General features: G+C 46.1%; 1 protein-coding gene across 6 annotated transcripts in view; it reads right to left on the bottom strand.

Annotated features, from left to right (window-relative positions):
- The window catches only part of LOC138468255 (uncharacterized), a 733,586-nt gene that overhangs the window by 99,149 nt on the left and 621,247 nt on the right, over positions 1 to 13,190 (bottom strand). Inside the window, exon 7 of one of the 6 annotated variants that reach the window (XM_069608731.1) lies at positions 1,497 to 2,772. The exons of 3 other annotated variants lie outside the window; for them this stretch is intronic. In XM_069608731.1, coding sequence (XP_069464832.1) covers positions 2,335 to 2,772 — 438 coding nt within the window. In that variant the 3' untranslated portion in view covers positions 1,497 to 2,334. Of the gene's footprint in view, positions 1 to 1,496; positions 2,773 to 13,190 lie in introns of those variants that run through there. 2 more of the 6 variants (XM_069608730.1, XM_069608729.1) reach the window with 2 other exon arrangements.

Below are 13,190 nucleotides of genomic sequence, written 5' to 3'. Positions count from 1 at the left end.
TTGAGCGCGCCTTCCGGGCTTTCCAAAATCTAATTATTATCAGTGCAGCTCCAGCCAAAATAGCACATCCCACTATTATTTTCAGTCCATCTGACAGCCAAGATGGCATCCATGACCATAATAGTGAAAACCAGCTTTTATCCTTGTTTACGCCGTTACTTTCGTCCATCATTTTGGAGTGCATCTGGGCCAATTGTGAAACTGCTTCTGTTAGTGTACCATTGTCGGCATCGTTGGCAGGTATGAACGTGCAGCATGATTGTCCTATCTTTGCACAAACTCCTCCTTCCATTGCTGTGAGAAGGTCCAATACATATCTGTTCTGTAGTGCTACCATCCTTACAGCTCGCAGCTCCTCTTTAATTGCGTTAAACCCATTTACTGTCGAATTTATGGTCATCATTAGTTCCCATCTGGTTATTTGCAGCCATTTTGCGTTTGCGTATGCCTGCAGTCCCGGATGTATTATTGAGGAGAAGAACATTGCTGCTCTGCTGAATAGTCTGTGTTCTGGCGGTATTGAGGTTAGTTCCGTTTCCGACCTTCCCCACAGATAATTTCCTGTTAATGGCTCTCCTTGTCTTTTTCTCCTGTTTAGGACAGTATCATTGCTGTTGGTCCTGTTTTCTTGCTCCTTCTGGAGTGGTGCAGATCTCTTTCTTCTCCTGTCTCCTTCATCCATTTTCGGAAATTTCGCCACATCGACATGCTTCTTAGGTACCACTAGTGATGGTACATTGACGTGTACCATTGTGCACACACCACTCCACAGGGGAGGCAGTGTATGATATGCCTTTTCTCCGCAGGCCCAATAATGGTCCATTATTACTGCTGTTCCCGCTCCCCCCTCAGGTAACTCCATCACACTTGCACAATTGGTGTTATATCCCACGTCCACCTCTCCTTTATGCTGGTAACATACTTTGGGCGCAGTCAATGGTAATATAGTTATCGGGTCTTCATCTTCTTCTACCCACGTGAGCATTGGTACGTACTTGATCCATGTCGTCCAACATCGATGATTGTGTGTCTCGATGGTTGAGATAGTTTCTTTTGTTACCATGTTGCTGCCAACCACTCCTATCTCCCAGCTGGTACCCAGGAACACCTTTCCTGTTATCGTCAGTAATGGCCTCTCCCAGCATCCTTGTTTACCCGGAACTTCCGTGGCGTACCAATCACATGGTAGATACTGCAGTGTTACCTTCTTTGTTTCTCCTTTTTCAGGGCCACTTGTTATGTATCTGAATGCTTCAGCATGTAAACTGGTCTTGTGATAACTCAGATAGGTCTTGAGGAAGTTGTTTTCATATGGGTATGAGTCTCGTGTTTTCCATGTCATGTGCACTACTGTTCCTTGGAATCTTCCTTTCGTTTGGAACAGGGCCAAATATATTATGCACTGTGCTGTTTTTTCATCTATTTCTGTGGCAACAAATGTTCGTGAAGCGCTCATGGCGTATGGTATTAATGAGCAAACGTAACAGCTATCCTCAGTTGTCTGCTTACCAATGCGGGTCATGTGCTGGTACCATATGTTGTTTGTGACGTGTGCTGAATCTTGTACATAATTATCAATACCTTTATTGTCTGAGTATGTGCTGCGTTTAACTTTATTTCGCTTTTGTTCATTGTTACTGTTACCACCTGACGTAACACCTGTTGCAGCAGGGAGGTGGGGTACATTAGGTTTGGGTGCAGCAAAAAAACTCATAGCATAGCTGTACTGCCATACAGAGGCAGCCAAAACTCCGGTGATCATAAAAATCCCTATTATTTTTATTACATATGCTAACCTCACCGACATTTTGCTCTTACCTTGCTGCAGTCCTGGCAGCGTATTCTTGCGACGTTAAAGTTGCCCGCCTAAAAATTCTCAAAAAGTGCTTGTTATTAAATGTTAGTTTTGTTTCATTAAGCTCTCCCTATCAAATAGTCATTCAGTGCCCAGGTGAAGAGTTGCTCCCACGCTACTCTAAGTGATCGGTCTCTCAAGACCGGCAAGTATGGGCGGAGGTGGGGCATGTAATTTTCTATGGCCAGGAGGAAGGCCGTGTAGTATACACGTACCCTTTTCTTTTTTAAGTATGTTGGCCTTTTTATTTCGTATACAAATTGGTGTGACAATTCTTCTGGGTAACTATCGTCTGGCAGCACCATCTACGCCTGCACACTGAATTTGTTAGATAACTTTTCTTAACAATACAATATTACGCAGCTCCTGTATGTGCGAGAGAAAAAGAGAACATTCACGTGTTTACATGTGTATTGGTGCAAGCGAAGTCCTTAGTTTTTATTACAATTGTATTTAGTAGTCAATGGGGGGGGGTTTGCTCAGATGGTGGGAGCAGTTTTACTCTTTGAACGTGTGACCATGGGGTGGGCAGTGTGGGGATCACCCCCTTCTTCGTCCGTTATTCTCTCCGAGGGGACAATTGGGTCGTTGTCTGTGGTTGTGTTTTCTTCCGCTGCCGGGGATGTTGTTGGCGTTTTTCCAATGGACCTGTCGTTGGCGCTGGGGCGGGTCTGCAGTTTGTAGATTTTTACATCATGCAGGTGGTTCCACGCACGCTTATCCTTTAGTTTTACTGCTCTTGTTGATACGTCCTCTACTAAATGGGGGCCAGTGAACCTCTGCTGGTTCCACCTTCTATTAAAATTTCGAAGTAGTACGTGGTCACCTTTGGCAACTTGGCACAAGTTCTCCTTTCCCAATTCTGTATTTTCGTCTATTTCTTGGTTGCTGGTGGACCCGCCCCGTGTGCGCTCGAGCTGTTGAGACACAAACACAACGCTAGTAATCAAAGAAGACACATATTGATACATTTCATCACCTAACACATTCGCAGAACTTTCTTGGTCGGTGAATGCCCTTGACGTTGGTGTTAGGGGAAGGCGCATTTGGCGTCCAGTAACCACCTCGTGTGGGGTGAGGTGGTGGTCGGACCCTGGCCTGTTTCTAAGTTCGAACAGTGCTAACGGAAGGCAATACAACCAACTTTTCTTTGTTGTTTGCTGTATTTTAGCAATTGCCTCCTTCAATAGGCCATTCAGGCGTTCACATACACCATTGGCCTGTGGGTGGTACGCACATGCAAATTTGTGTTTAATGTTCAGTAGGGATGTGATATGCTGGAACATTTCATTTGCGAAATGGGGTCCGTTGTCTGATCTTAACACCTCGCACACTCCCCACCTGGGGAATACCTCCCTTACTATAAATTTGGCTGCTCTAAACGCATCAGGGTGTGAACAGGGCCCTGCTTCGATCCACCTAGAAAATGGGCATACTACTACTATCATGTATCTATTGCCTTGACAAATGTTGATCATATCAACATAGTCAATGTGGAGGTGCCGAAAAGGTCCTTCTGGTCGGGGTATGGTACCTCTTATCACCTTTAAAGTATGACCGGCCGTGAACTGTTGACATGTAAGGCAATTGCTGATAAAATTTGACACATGGGATGTTAACTCGGGACAGAACCAATCTTCTCTAATTCGTGCTGCTATTATTTCTTTGCCTGTATGGGCAGGGTGATGTAATTGGTTCAAGGCGGTATTTAACAATGCCAATGGTATTACAACTTTCCCAGTGCCACCCTGGCGCCATAGTGCGTCGGTTGGTGACATTGTGCATCCTCTTTTCACCCATACTTCTTTTTCGGCCATTGGTGCAGCCGCTTGTAACTCCATAATCTGGGTGGCTGGGAGATGGGTGTACCCTTCTTTTATTAACATCTCCCTCGCTATTCCCCTCCCTCTCCCTCTCTGTGAGTCTGTGGGGTTCCATATCTCACCAAAATATGCAGCATATTTTGCATGTGCGTCTGCTGCTGCATTTCCTTTTGATATATAGTCTTCTCCATTGGTGTGTGCTGTGCATTTTACTAGGGCTAGTTCTTGGGGATCGTTTATTACTTCAATTAGTTCAGCCAACAAGAGGGCATGTTGTACTGGAGTGCCGTCAGCTCTCCTAAACCCTCTTCTTCTCCACTTTGATAGCCCTGAGTGGACAGTGGATGTAACATATGCACTGTCGGAATATATAGTAACTTTTTTATCAAAACTTTCCTTTAGTGCCAATATGAGTGCAACCAGTTCCGCCGCTTGAGCAGAGTAATGCTGTGGTAATTGTACACACTTAATAGCCACACACACTGGCGCTTCCATCATTTGTACTACTGCTGCCCCAGTCCTCCTTATCCCGTCTCCTTGATCAATAGTTGATGACCCATCAATAAACAAAAGCTCACCTCCCTCTAGTGCGTTTTCTTCAACTTTCCTAGTACATGAGTACATCTCAGTTACTTGGGTGCAGTCGTGGGCGTAATCTCCCTCTTCAATTACTTCTGCTAGGAACCTTGCAGGGTTAACCGTGCTACATCTAACAATTGCCAGTTCAGCTTTGGACAAAATAATCTCATAACCTGTTGCCCTCTGTGTCGTCAGTGTGGACTTAGGTTTATTCAATATCGCAAATAGTGCATGTTCTACAAATAGTGTAGTTGGACACCCCATAGTTATTGATGATGCTTTTTCTACTGCAAATGCAGCTGCAGCAAGACCTTGTTCGCAAGAGAATTGTCCTAACATTATTGGATCTAAGTGACCGCTGTAAAATGCTACTGGTTTATAGCCCATGCTAGTCTTTTGGGCCAATACTGCTTTCATTACTGCTGAGTCGCAATGTGAAAATATAAAAAATCGTCGCTCATAGTCTGGGGATGCTAGTACTGGAGCAGTTGATATTGCTTCTTTTAATTCATCAAATGCCTCCTTCATTTCCATAGTCCATCCCAACTTTTTCTCCCCTTTATTTGCTTCCTTCAAACCCTCAAGCAGGGGTCCTATGTAAGAGCTGTAATCAAATACCCATGCTCTACAGTAGTTGCACAGTCCCAGAAATTGCTGCAGTTCTCTTACAGTCTGTGGCACGGGAGTGCCTGATATTGCCTGTGCTCTTTGTGGTGCAATTCTTCTTCCATATTGTGATATCAGTTGGCCAATGTAAAGTACCTGTTCCTGACAGTATTGTATCTTTTCCATGTCTACCTTGTACCCCTTTTCAGCCAATATCGTCAACATTTTTAATGAGTCCTCTCTACATTTATCTTCATTTGTACTGCAAATTATTATGTCATCCACATACTGTAACACTGTGCTTTCCAACTCAACGTTACCCAAATCCATCTGTATTACCCTATTGAAAATTGAAGGTGATTCACAATATCCCTGTGGTAATCTGGTATGTTTCCACTTCCTATTTCGGTAAGTGAAGCTTGTCAAGTCTTGTGAGTCTGGGTGTAATGGTATTGAGAAAAAAGCATTTTTAAGGTCAATCACTGTAAACCGTGATGCTTCTGCTGGAATGCCACACAAAATTGTGGCCGGGTTTGCTGTTACTGGATACTCTGCTTCTACTATGTTGTTCAACGGTCTGAGGTCCTGTATGAACCGCCAAGACCCTCCTTTAGCCTTGCGCACCGGGTACACAGCTGTGTTGCATGGGGATTCTGAGGGGACCAATATGCCATTGTTTATAAGGGCTGTTATGGTTTCGTATATGCCCTCATCTGCCTCTCTTGACAATGGGTATTGTTTCACTCTTGGTAGTATGGCACCCTTTTTTAATTTTATCTTTACACCCCCTATGCTTTTAATGCATCCTACATCATAAGGGCTAATAGTCCATAATGATTTTGGCACCTTTGACATATCTTCTTTAAAAAATGGGACTGGTGTGCCAGCGGGTGCCTCAAGTGCCATTGCAATTTTCTGTGCCACTTGTTTGTGAGCCACTGTTAGCCACATTTCTACACTCATCATGAACACCATTTCATTTTCCTCCTTTTCTTCTGAAAACAACTCTTCATCTGACACCTGGGTCAGCCTACATCCTTCTGCTAGTGCTATCACCGCCCTCCATGCTCTCCCTTCTTTATCTTGGGCGTGCACAGCAACATAATCAGCTGTTGCAATAATGCTCTCAATGTCCACTGCAATGACCTTCCCTTCCAGTTCATTAGCTGGTGTTTCTGGTCGGAATAGATAGGCTGCTGGTCTCCTCCATATTTTCCCTCCTATCCCTGGCATCCATGCAAATGCCATGTCTGTTCCGTACTGGAATAGCTCGCCGTCTACCGGCTCCGCCCTGATCGCTATCTGTCCACAGTATGCTTGCAAAATCTGTCGTGCTGCAAGCATGTTAATCCCTGGAGTAGAGCAAATTATGCCATCCTCTGTAAAGGAGATCGTCATATTTAATCTGTTCATTATGTCCCTCCCCAGTATGTTTACTGGTGAGGCACTATAATACAAAAGTGGTACTGACAGATCGTAATCTCCAATAGATAGCGGAACGTTATCAGTAAATGGAACCAACCCTTTAGCCCCAGAAAACCCTTGTGTGTTCATGGCTTCGCCTGACATCTTAAACTTACCTTCCCTTATGCAAGACCGGGTCGCCCCGGTGTCAACAAGGAATGATAATTTTTTGTCACCTATCGTTACCTCTATGCGTGGCTCCTCCGCACTATTAGGTGTTACTGACAGGATGGGACACACCAAGGCCGTCTGTGGGCTGTCCTATTGGGGGTACAATGACTGGCCATTCCCTGTGTAAGGGTTGTGCCCCAACACCGTCACCCCACCCAATTGCGTTCGTTCAGGTTGTGGTGGTGGTTGTATTAACGCTGCACCAGTTACTTGTGGCAGGTATTGTTTTATTTGTTGTTGTGGTAGGGAATAGTGTTGGTCACTCCCTTGTGGTGACATCTGCTGTGGTTGTATGCCCTGCTGTTCTTGTGATGTCCTATGTTGTGCTTGTTCGTTCCATGCTGGTGTTCCTGGCCTGACCCTGCATGTACGTGACATGTGTCCTAATAGTCCGCAGCTCCAACACACGGGTGGTTCCCTGTTTTGCCATGGGAAGTTCCCTGTGTTGTCCTGGTATACTGGTTGCCCTGTCTGGTAGTTATTTCTGAGTCCCCCAGCCTGTTGTTGGGTATTATATCCATATCCTCTTCCCCTCATAAACCCTCCTCTCCCTCTATTATAATTATAATACCCAGCTCCTTGCATTGGGTACCCTCCTCCCATGTTCTGTGCGTGTGATTGTAGAGGCAGCACTTGCTCTATTACCTCTTGTGGAGGCGCTATTTGAGCTGGATTTTGTGCAGCCACTACTTGCGTTGGGCTTTGGGCCATTGGTGTTGGCGCAGTTATTAGTGCCCCTTCCATGGTATATTTAGTAAGTTTTTTCTGTACTAATTTGGCCTCTTCTGTTTTCCTGTCCTCTTCCTTTTGTTTCATTTTTCCTTGCCATGTTCTACAGTGATGTACTATAGTCAGTTGTATTTCCGGCCATGGTTTTGCTTCCATCCCCACTACTTTCTTTAATTGTCTCTGAACTCCTTCTGGGAGCCCTTGTACTAGTATATGATAAAATATGGCTGGTGTTTTGTCCCATTGTTCTCTAGTTTCCATGCGCCACTTCTCTTGAATATCCTGGATATAATCAACAGGATCCTCGTTCTCACCCATCTTACGGGAAGTAATGGCTCCTATGTCTGATGTGTCTGGGTACTGCACTCTTAGTGCCTGCCATAGCGCATGTCTGCAGTTTGCAAATGGTGCTCCATCATGCGATGTGTTTGTTATTGTTACCCCATGGAATCCCGCTCTTTTCCAAATGTCATCCGCTCTATCCCCTAATATTGATATTAACAGGCCCTTAACATCTCCCACTGCTAGTTTCTGTCCTGCGGTGTGTTTTTCCATTTCATATATCCATTTACCCGCACCTCCACTTAATGATGGGAGCCTACATTTTATGTTTTCCTTATCCGTATGTTTCCAAGGTACATATTGTGGTCTAACCCCTCCTCTCTCCAGCAGTGGCATTACATTCTGTCTTGTGTCATCCTTTATGCTCCATGATGTTAACTCTTCACACCCCTCCTCTTCCCCCATTCCTTTTACTACTTCAAATCCTTCCTTACTACCTCTTCTCCTACCTCCCTCTTCTTCCTTTCCCCTTTTTTCATCCTTTCCTGTGTTCAATATTGGCACGTCTGTTTGCCTGTCTTGCCTGCGACTAGGGAGGTCCCTAAGCCGACATGCATAAGGTGTAACTTCGTCCATGAAGGGTGCGAGCTTTATTCTGTGCAGAGAGCGTGCAGTTGTTGAACATGTGGGGTGTGGCGTTAGAGAGCGTGATGGTGATGTGGGTGGCGTGTGTTGGTTAGTTTGTGTTTCTCCCATTCTTTTCACTTCCTCCTTACTTCTCTCCAGCTCCTCCCATCTTCTACTCACCCATGGCGAATCTATGTTTGTTCTAGTGAGGTATAGCTTATCTAAGCTTTCCCTTTCACTCTTCCTTCCATCCTCACTACAAAAATCATTCATAAATTGCGCCCCCCACTCTGCCTTTTTTCCTTTTATTGTTACAGTTTTTAAGTCTATTAGGTCTCCCTCTTCCTTTCCGTTGTTACCACCTGTTCCCCTTAGTGCTGACGTTGTTGCTACCTCTCTATTTTTATATACTTCTCCCCATCTTTCACTCTCCCTCTTACTCTCTTCTCTCTCCCCTTCACTCCTCTCCTCCATCTCCCTACTATTTTCCTCTCTTTTCCTTTTTAATTCCTCCATTACTTCGTTGCTCATCTCTTCCAATATCCTTTCATCCTCTCTCCTCCTTTCCCATTTCACCCTTTCTCTTTCTACTATACTCTCTATTACCTTCCCCTCTTCATATTTTTTAGCTGTCTCTGATATTATCCTCCTCCTCCATATTTCCATTTCCTTTTCATTTTCTTCTTCTTCCTTCTTCTTCTCCCTCATCACTACTCTTGATACCCTTTCTGCTGCTGCTTTTACCCTTACAGCTTCCCTCTTTCTCTCCTCACTTTGCTCCCTTAATTTTTCCAATTCGTCCTTATCTTCTTTCCTTTTCCTCACTCTCTCTCTTTCCTCCCCCTCAAGTTGTTTTATCAGTTCATTCTGCTCATCCCTTAGTTTAGCTAATCTTTCTTCCAAAATCTCTTCCTTCTGCCGTAGCAGCTCCTCTCCCCTCATTTCACTCTCTCTTTCACTATCCTCGTTTGTTCTCTTTACCGCCTCCCTTTCCTCTCCAGTTAGTGATCCTCGTAATTTCAACAATATCTGTGCAGCTACCCACTCATCGTTTCCTATCTCTACAGTCTGCTCTTCTCTCCTCCCGTCCCCCATTGGTATCTTTCCATGAGCCACATATGGTGGAGGGCTGTATGCCGGGTTTGAGTATCCTTCAGCCGCCCTTAACTGTCCTTTTATTTCTCCTAATTCTCTTAAAGGGTACAACCCTCCCCCCTCTGTTTTCACTCCCGGTGTTAAGGGTATCTCATTGCTCGGTTCCTGTTTTATGTCAGCTAATTTATCAACCTTTCCTCCACCCAGTTTTTCATTCCCCATATTCTTTGTTCCTTCACTCTCCTTTTCCCCATCCGTTCCTTCTTTCTTAATCTCCTTTTCTTCCGGTGTTTCCCCCATAGTGAACATTCCATTTGGTCCTGGTCTAGACCCCTGGAACATCCTCCATAAGTTAAACACCTCCACATGGTTTGCCAACTTCTTCCCCTTGTATGTATTGTGCAGATGGTTTAATAGTGAATGTTGGGCATATGGGTCAAAGCTACCATTAGGCGGCCATGGTGTCAACATTTTGTTGTCCGTCCCCTGGGTCCACTCTATGCTGTACTTAATTAACTTCTCCCTATGTGGTGGCAGTGTGGTGCATATATGTTGTAGTGGGGTAGTGAGGGTATTCCCCCACCCTCCCAACCCTCTCCCGTATGACATACTAGCGCACCCTTTCTTACCCTTCCCCTTGCTACCAGTTTGCAACATACAACCTTTTATTGCTTACCTTGCCCCGCAAGTGTGGGGACTTACGACAATCCTTTGACAATTTATGCAATGATAATAATCACAAAAAAAAAATTATAAAACAAATATATTTATGATGTTATATTATATTCCTTCCCCTACGGCCCCCTGCGGCCGAAGCGCACGCAGCCCCCTGCAGCTGCGTACCCCTTACGACGATCTTACACAGTCGTCCTTTTTCCCCGTTCTCCTCCCACCTTTACACTTGCCGTGGCCGGCGTTCTCCGTGCGCAGCCACGCCCCCTTCCCCTTCTCCTCTTTGATCCACTCGTTTATCGTTTATCTCCGTGTCCGCTCCTTTATCATGTTTCTCTTCCCCACCAATGTCAAACCCAAAGCTTCTTGTGTTCACGATATCTTACTAAATCCCTACTGGTGACGTCACCTATTTCTTCGAACTACTGGTATATTCGTGTTATGTTCTTTAAATTCAAAATACACTTGCAATCTACCCCGCTAACCCTACAGCTGTCTTCCTGTCTCTCCTGGAACAAGGTAATCTCATCAATACTATAACCGGACTGCGCACGCTGCGTCGCCTCGCGTGTGATACGCCCCTCAACAGGAGGGCTTAACCAGCCAATTATCTTCCGTTTTGGGCAACTACGTAACTAGCCACCGCCCACAGGGAAACGTCATCTACCTATCGAGTTTCTTGCTCGAACAATAGGGAACCTCATCTACCTATCGAGTTTCTTGCTCGAACAATAGGGAACCTCATCTACTCATTGAATGATAAATGTCAAATCGTAGGAAACCACACACACCCACCCTCACACGTAGTCGCGATTTAGGCCAATCAGTGTCTTTCGAGCGGCTGCACGTGATGTTTTCGTGCCCCGCCCCCCTCTTTCGCGTAACGTTAGCTTTTTGTTGCGAGCGTCTGCACGTGTTGTTCTCGTGCCCTGCCCCCCTCTTTCGCGTAACGTTAGCCGCCTTCTCTCGCACTTAATTCACTACCATTCATTCCATTATCATCACTCAATTAAACCTTCACCCCACCTTTTTACAATACCTCCCTCCTCCCTTATTTACTTCCGCCCCCTCCCTCACAATTTCGCATTGCTTGTTGTGCGTGTCATGCTCACCAAGTTCCCTCGATGCAGGGCCGCTCGACTGCGTGCACCCCTCCAAGCGGCTCGCCACCTCCCCTCGTCTGGACCACGTCTGGACACTCGCCGACCGCGGGCGGGATACTTCTCAACCGGCTCCCGAGGGCCAATATCCGGATTGCGCTGTCCGGTCCTCTCGCAGCTCCGCGATGGTCCTGTAGTCCTCAGAAGGGGGCAACGGCAGAGGGGGCCGCGCCGCCGGGCCTCCCCGCAACGGGAGTGCCTGGAAAAATAAAAAATAAAAGTCGATCTTAAACAGATCTCAGCAGTGCCTCCAACTTGTCGGGGGGGATTCTGCCGGGGTCGGCCGGGCCGTCCGCAGACCTCCGGGCAGGGAGGCCCCAACTCCTCCCGTGTATATCTCGGATCGAGACAGAGTATGAGGCACACACAAGGAGCAAGGCAACTTCTGTCGTTTATTATGCAAACGGCAGGGATGGGTCAAGGAGCGCACGCGTTCGTCCTGACACACACACAATAGTGGGGCTCGCAGGCCCTTTTTACTACATTATGACGCGCTACTTGCGTCATTCCAAAAAGTTACCAAAAGAACCTATCGCCACTCTTGATTGGTTGCTCGAGTGGTGGGGTTAGTATAGTACGCCTATAGAGAATGATATTAGTGGTTAAGGTGTAGTCAGGTGGTATATCTGGGTTGTCCCTACAATTAGATACATAAGAATTGTTACATGAAGACCCCTGAGGATTGGCTAACGTTACTGACGTCTGAGATAAGAACCTCATGTTCTGATTGGTGCATCCGTGAGCTCCCCAGCCTGGGACCACCGTTGTTCCCAGCACACGGTGCACCTGTGGTTGCAACAGTGTTTCAATATGGGTACGTGCAGGCAATGTGAGGATTTATTCATAGGTGGGAGACTGACCGTTCCCACTGTAGCAGGTGTCCATTGAGCCTTTCAAGTGTGTCGGCCTGCGTCTCGTAGCGAGGTACCCAGACGCCTTTTCTCTCCTGGGTTTTGGCATCTCGTCAGGTTCGGCTTGGTCACGTGGGGAGGGACCGTGTTTGAGGCATAATTCTGCACAATTAATATTGTTTTTCCACTGTATGTCTGGTTTAATTTGCAGATATGATTTTAACATTGGTACGTGGAGTGCGAGGTTGCAACATCGTGCCTTTGAAGATTTGTTTCTTGACTGTGGGTTTGCAACAGTACGACCTTGGCTGGTTGCTCCACTGGGTTCTTTCTGCAGGCTCAGCAACCTGACTTTTGCTTTGTTAATGTCCACGGGAACTCTTGCTTGGGGCCTACTTGGGCCTGGTGCACGAGTAATCCATTTAGTGCATGGATGCTTTAGGTTATAGTGGCATACAGTTTCATGGCCAGTATCGTGTTTCCATTATATCTCTCATGATGGTAACGGGTTTCAAGAGAAGCGTGAGCAAGCGTTATAAATGAGCTCATGGTGCGTCTTGCGTTTCTGCATTCTGAAAGCCTATGTAAAAATAATAAAGATGCACGTCCGTGAATAAGCCTGTCGCCTACGTCAGAGCACTGAGTATGTTCTTCGTGTAGATTGGTGTGGAAATGTTCAGCGTGTATAATAGTTCAGCGGTGCTTCCCGTTATCTAGGTCGTCATGGCATCTCTAACGATGTGTAGATTTCAGTCTAGTTGGTCCGTGCCGCAGGTGTCGGCATGGCCAGTGCGGGCTGTTGGGCAGGCAGATGGACACATCCGTATGTTTCTGTACCAGGGTATTTGGTCATCTGGTAAATGGGCAAACTCTTCTCGTGGCGGGTGTCTGGGCCGCGACCCTCTAGGCCAAGCGCGAGAGGTGAAGGACGGGAGTCTGGTTTTCCATTCTCCCACTTCACAGCCATTCCCACATTCAAACTGATAGACAAATGGGAAATGGACCTGGAAGCGCCTAATTCCAAACATCTCCTGCCAAGCAGGTGTATGCTCAAAATCTCCATTGGCAACAAGAGCATAGTCCACAATTGTTGGGTCGTGCGAGACGTCCCTGCCACCTTTTACTTAGGCAGTGACATTCTCAATCGCTTTGCCATTAGTTTGGACCTAATAAACTTCAAAGCTTGGTCCCGATTAGCGGATAATCCCATGGGCTTTGATGATCCAGAAAAAGCATTTAGGTCAGCTCAATTGCTACCTTATGCAGTTGAAATTCA

The sequence above is a fragment of the Ambystoma mexicanum genome, chromosome 4q (assembly GCF_040938575.1).
Source record: "Ambystoma mexicanum isolate Mex_15411 chromosome 4q, UKY_AmexF1_1, whole genome shotgun sequence".
Taxonomy (NCBI): domain Eukaryota; kingdom Metazoa; phylum Chordata; class Amphibia; order Caudata; family Ambystomatidae; genus Ambystoma; species Ambystoma mexicanum.
This window is presented reverse-complemented; position numbering and strand designations above follow the sequence as displayed.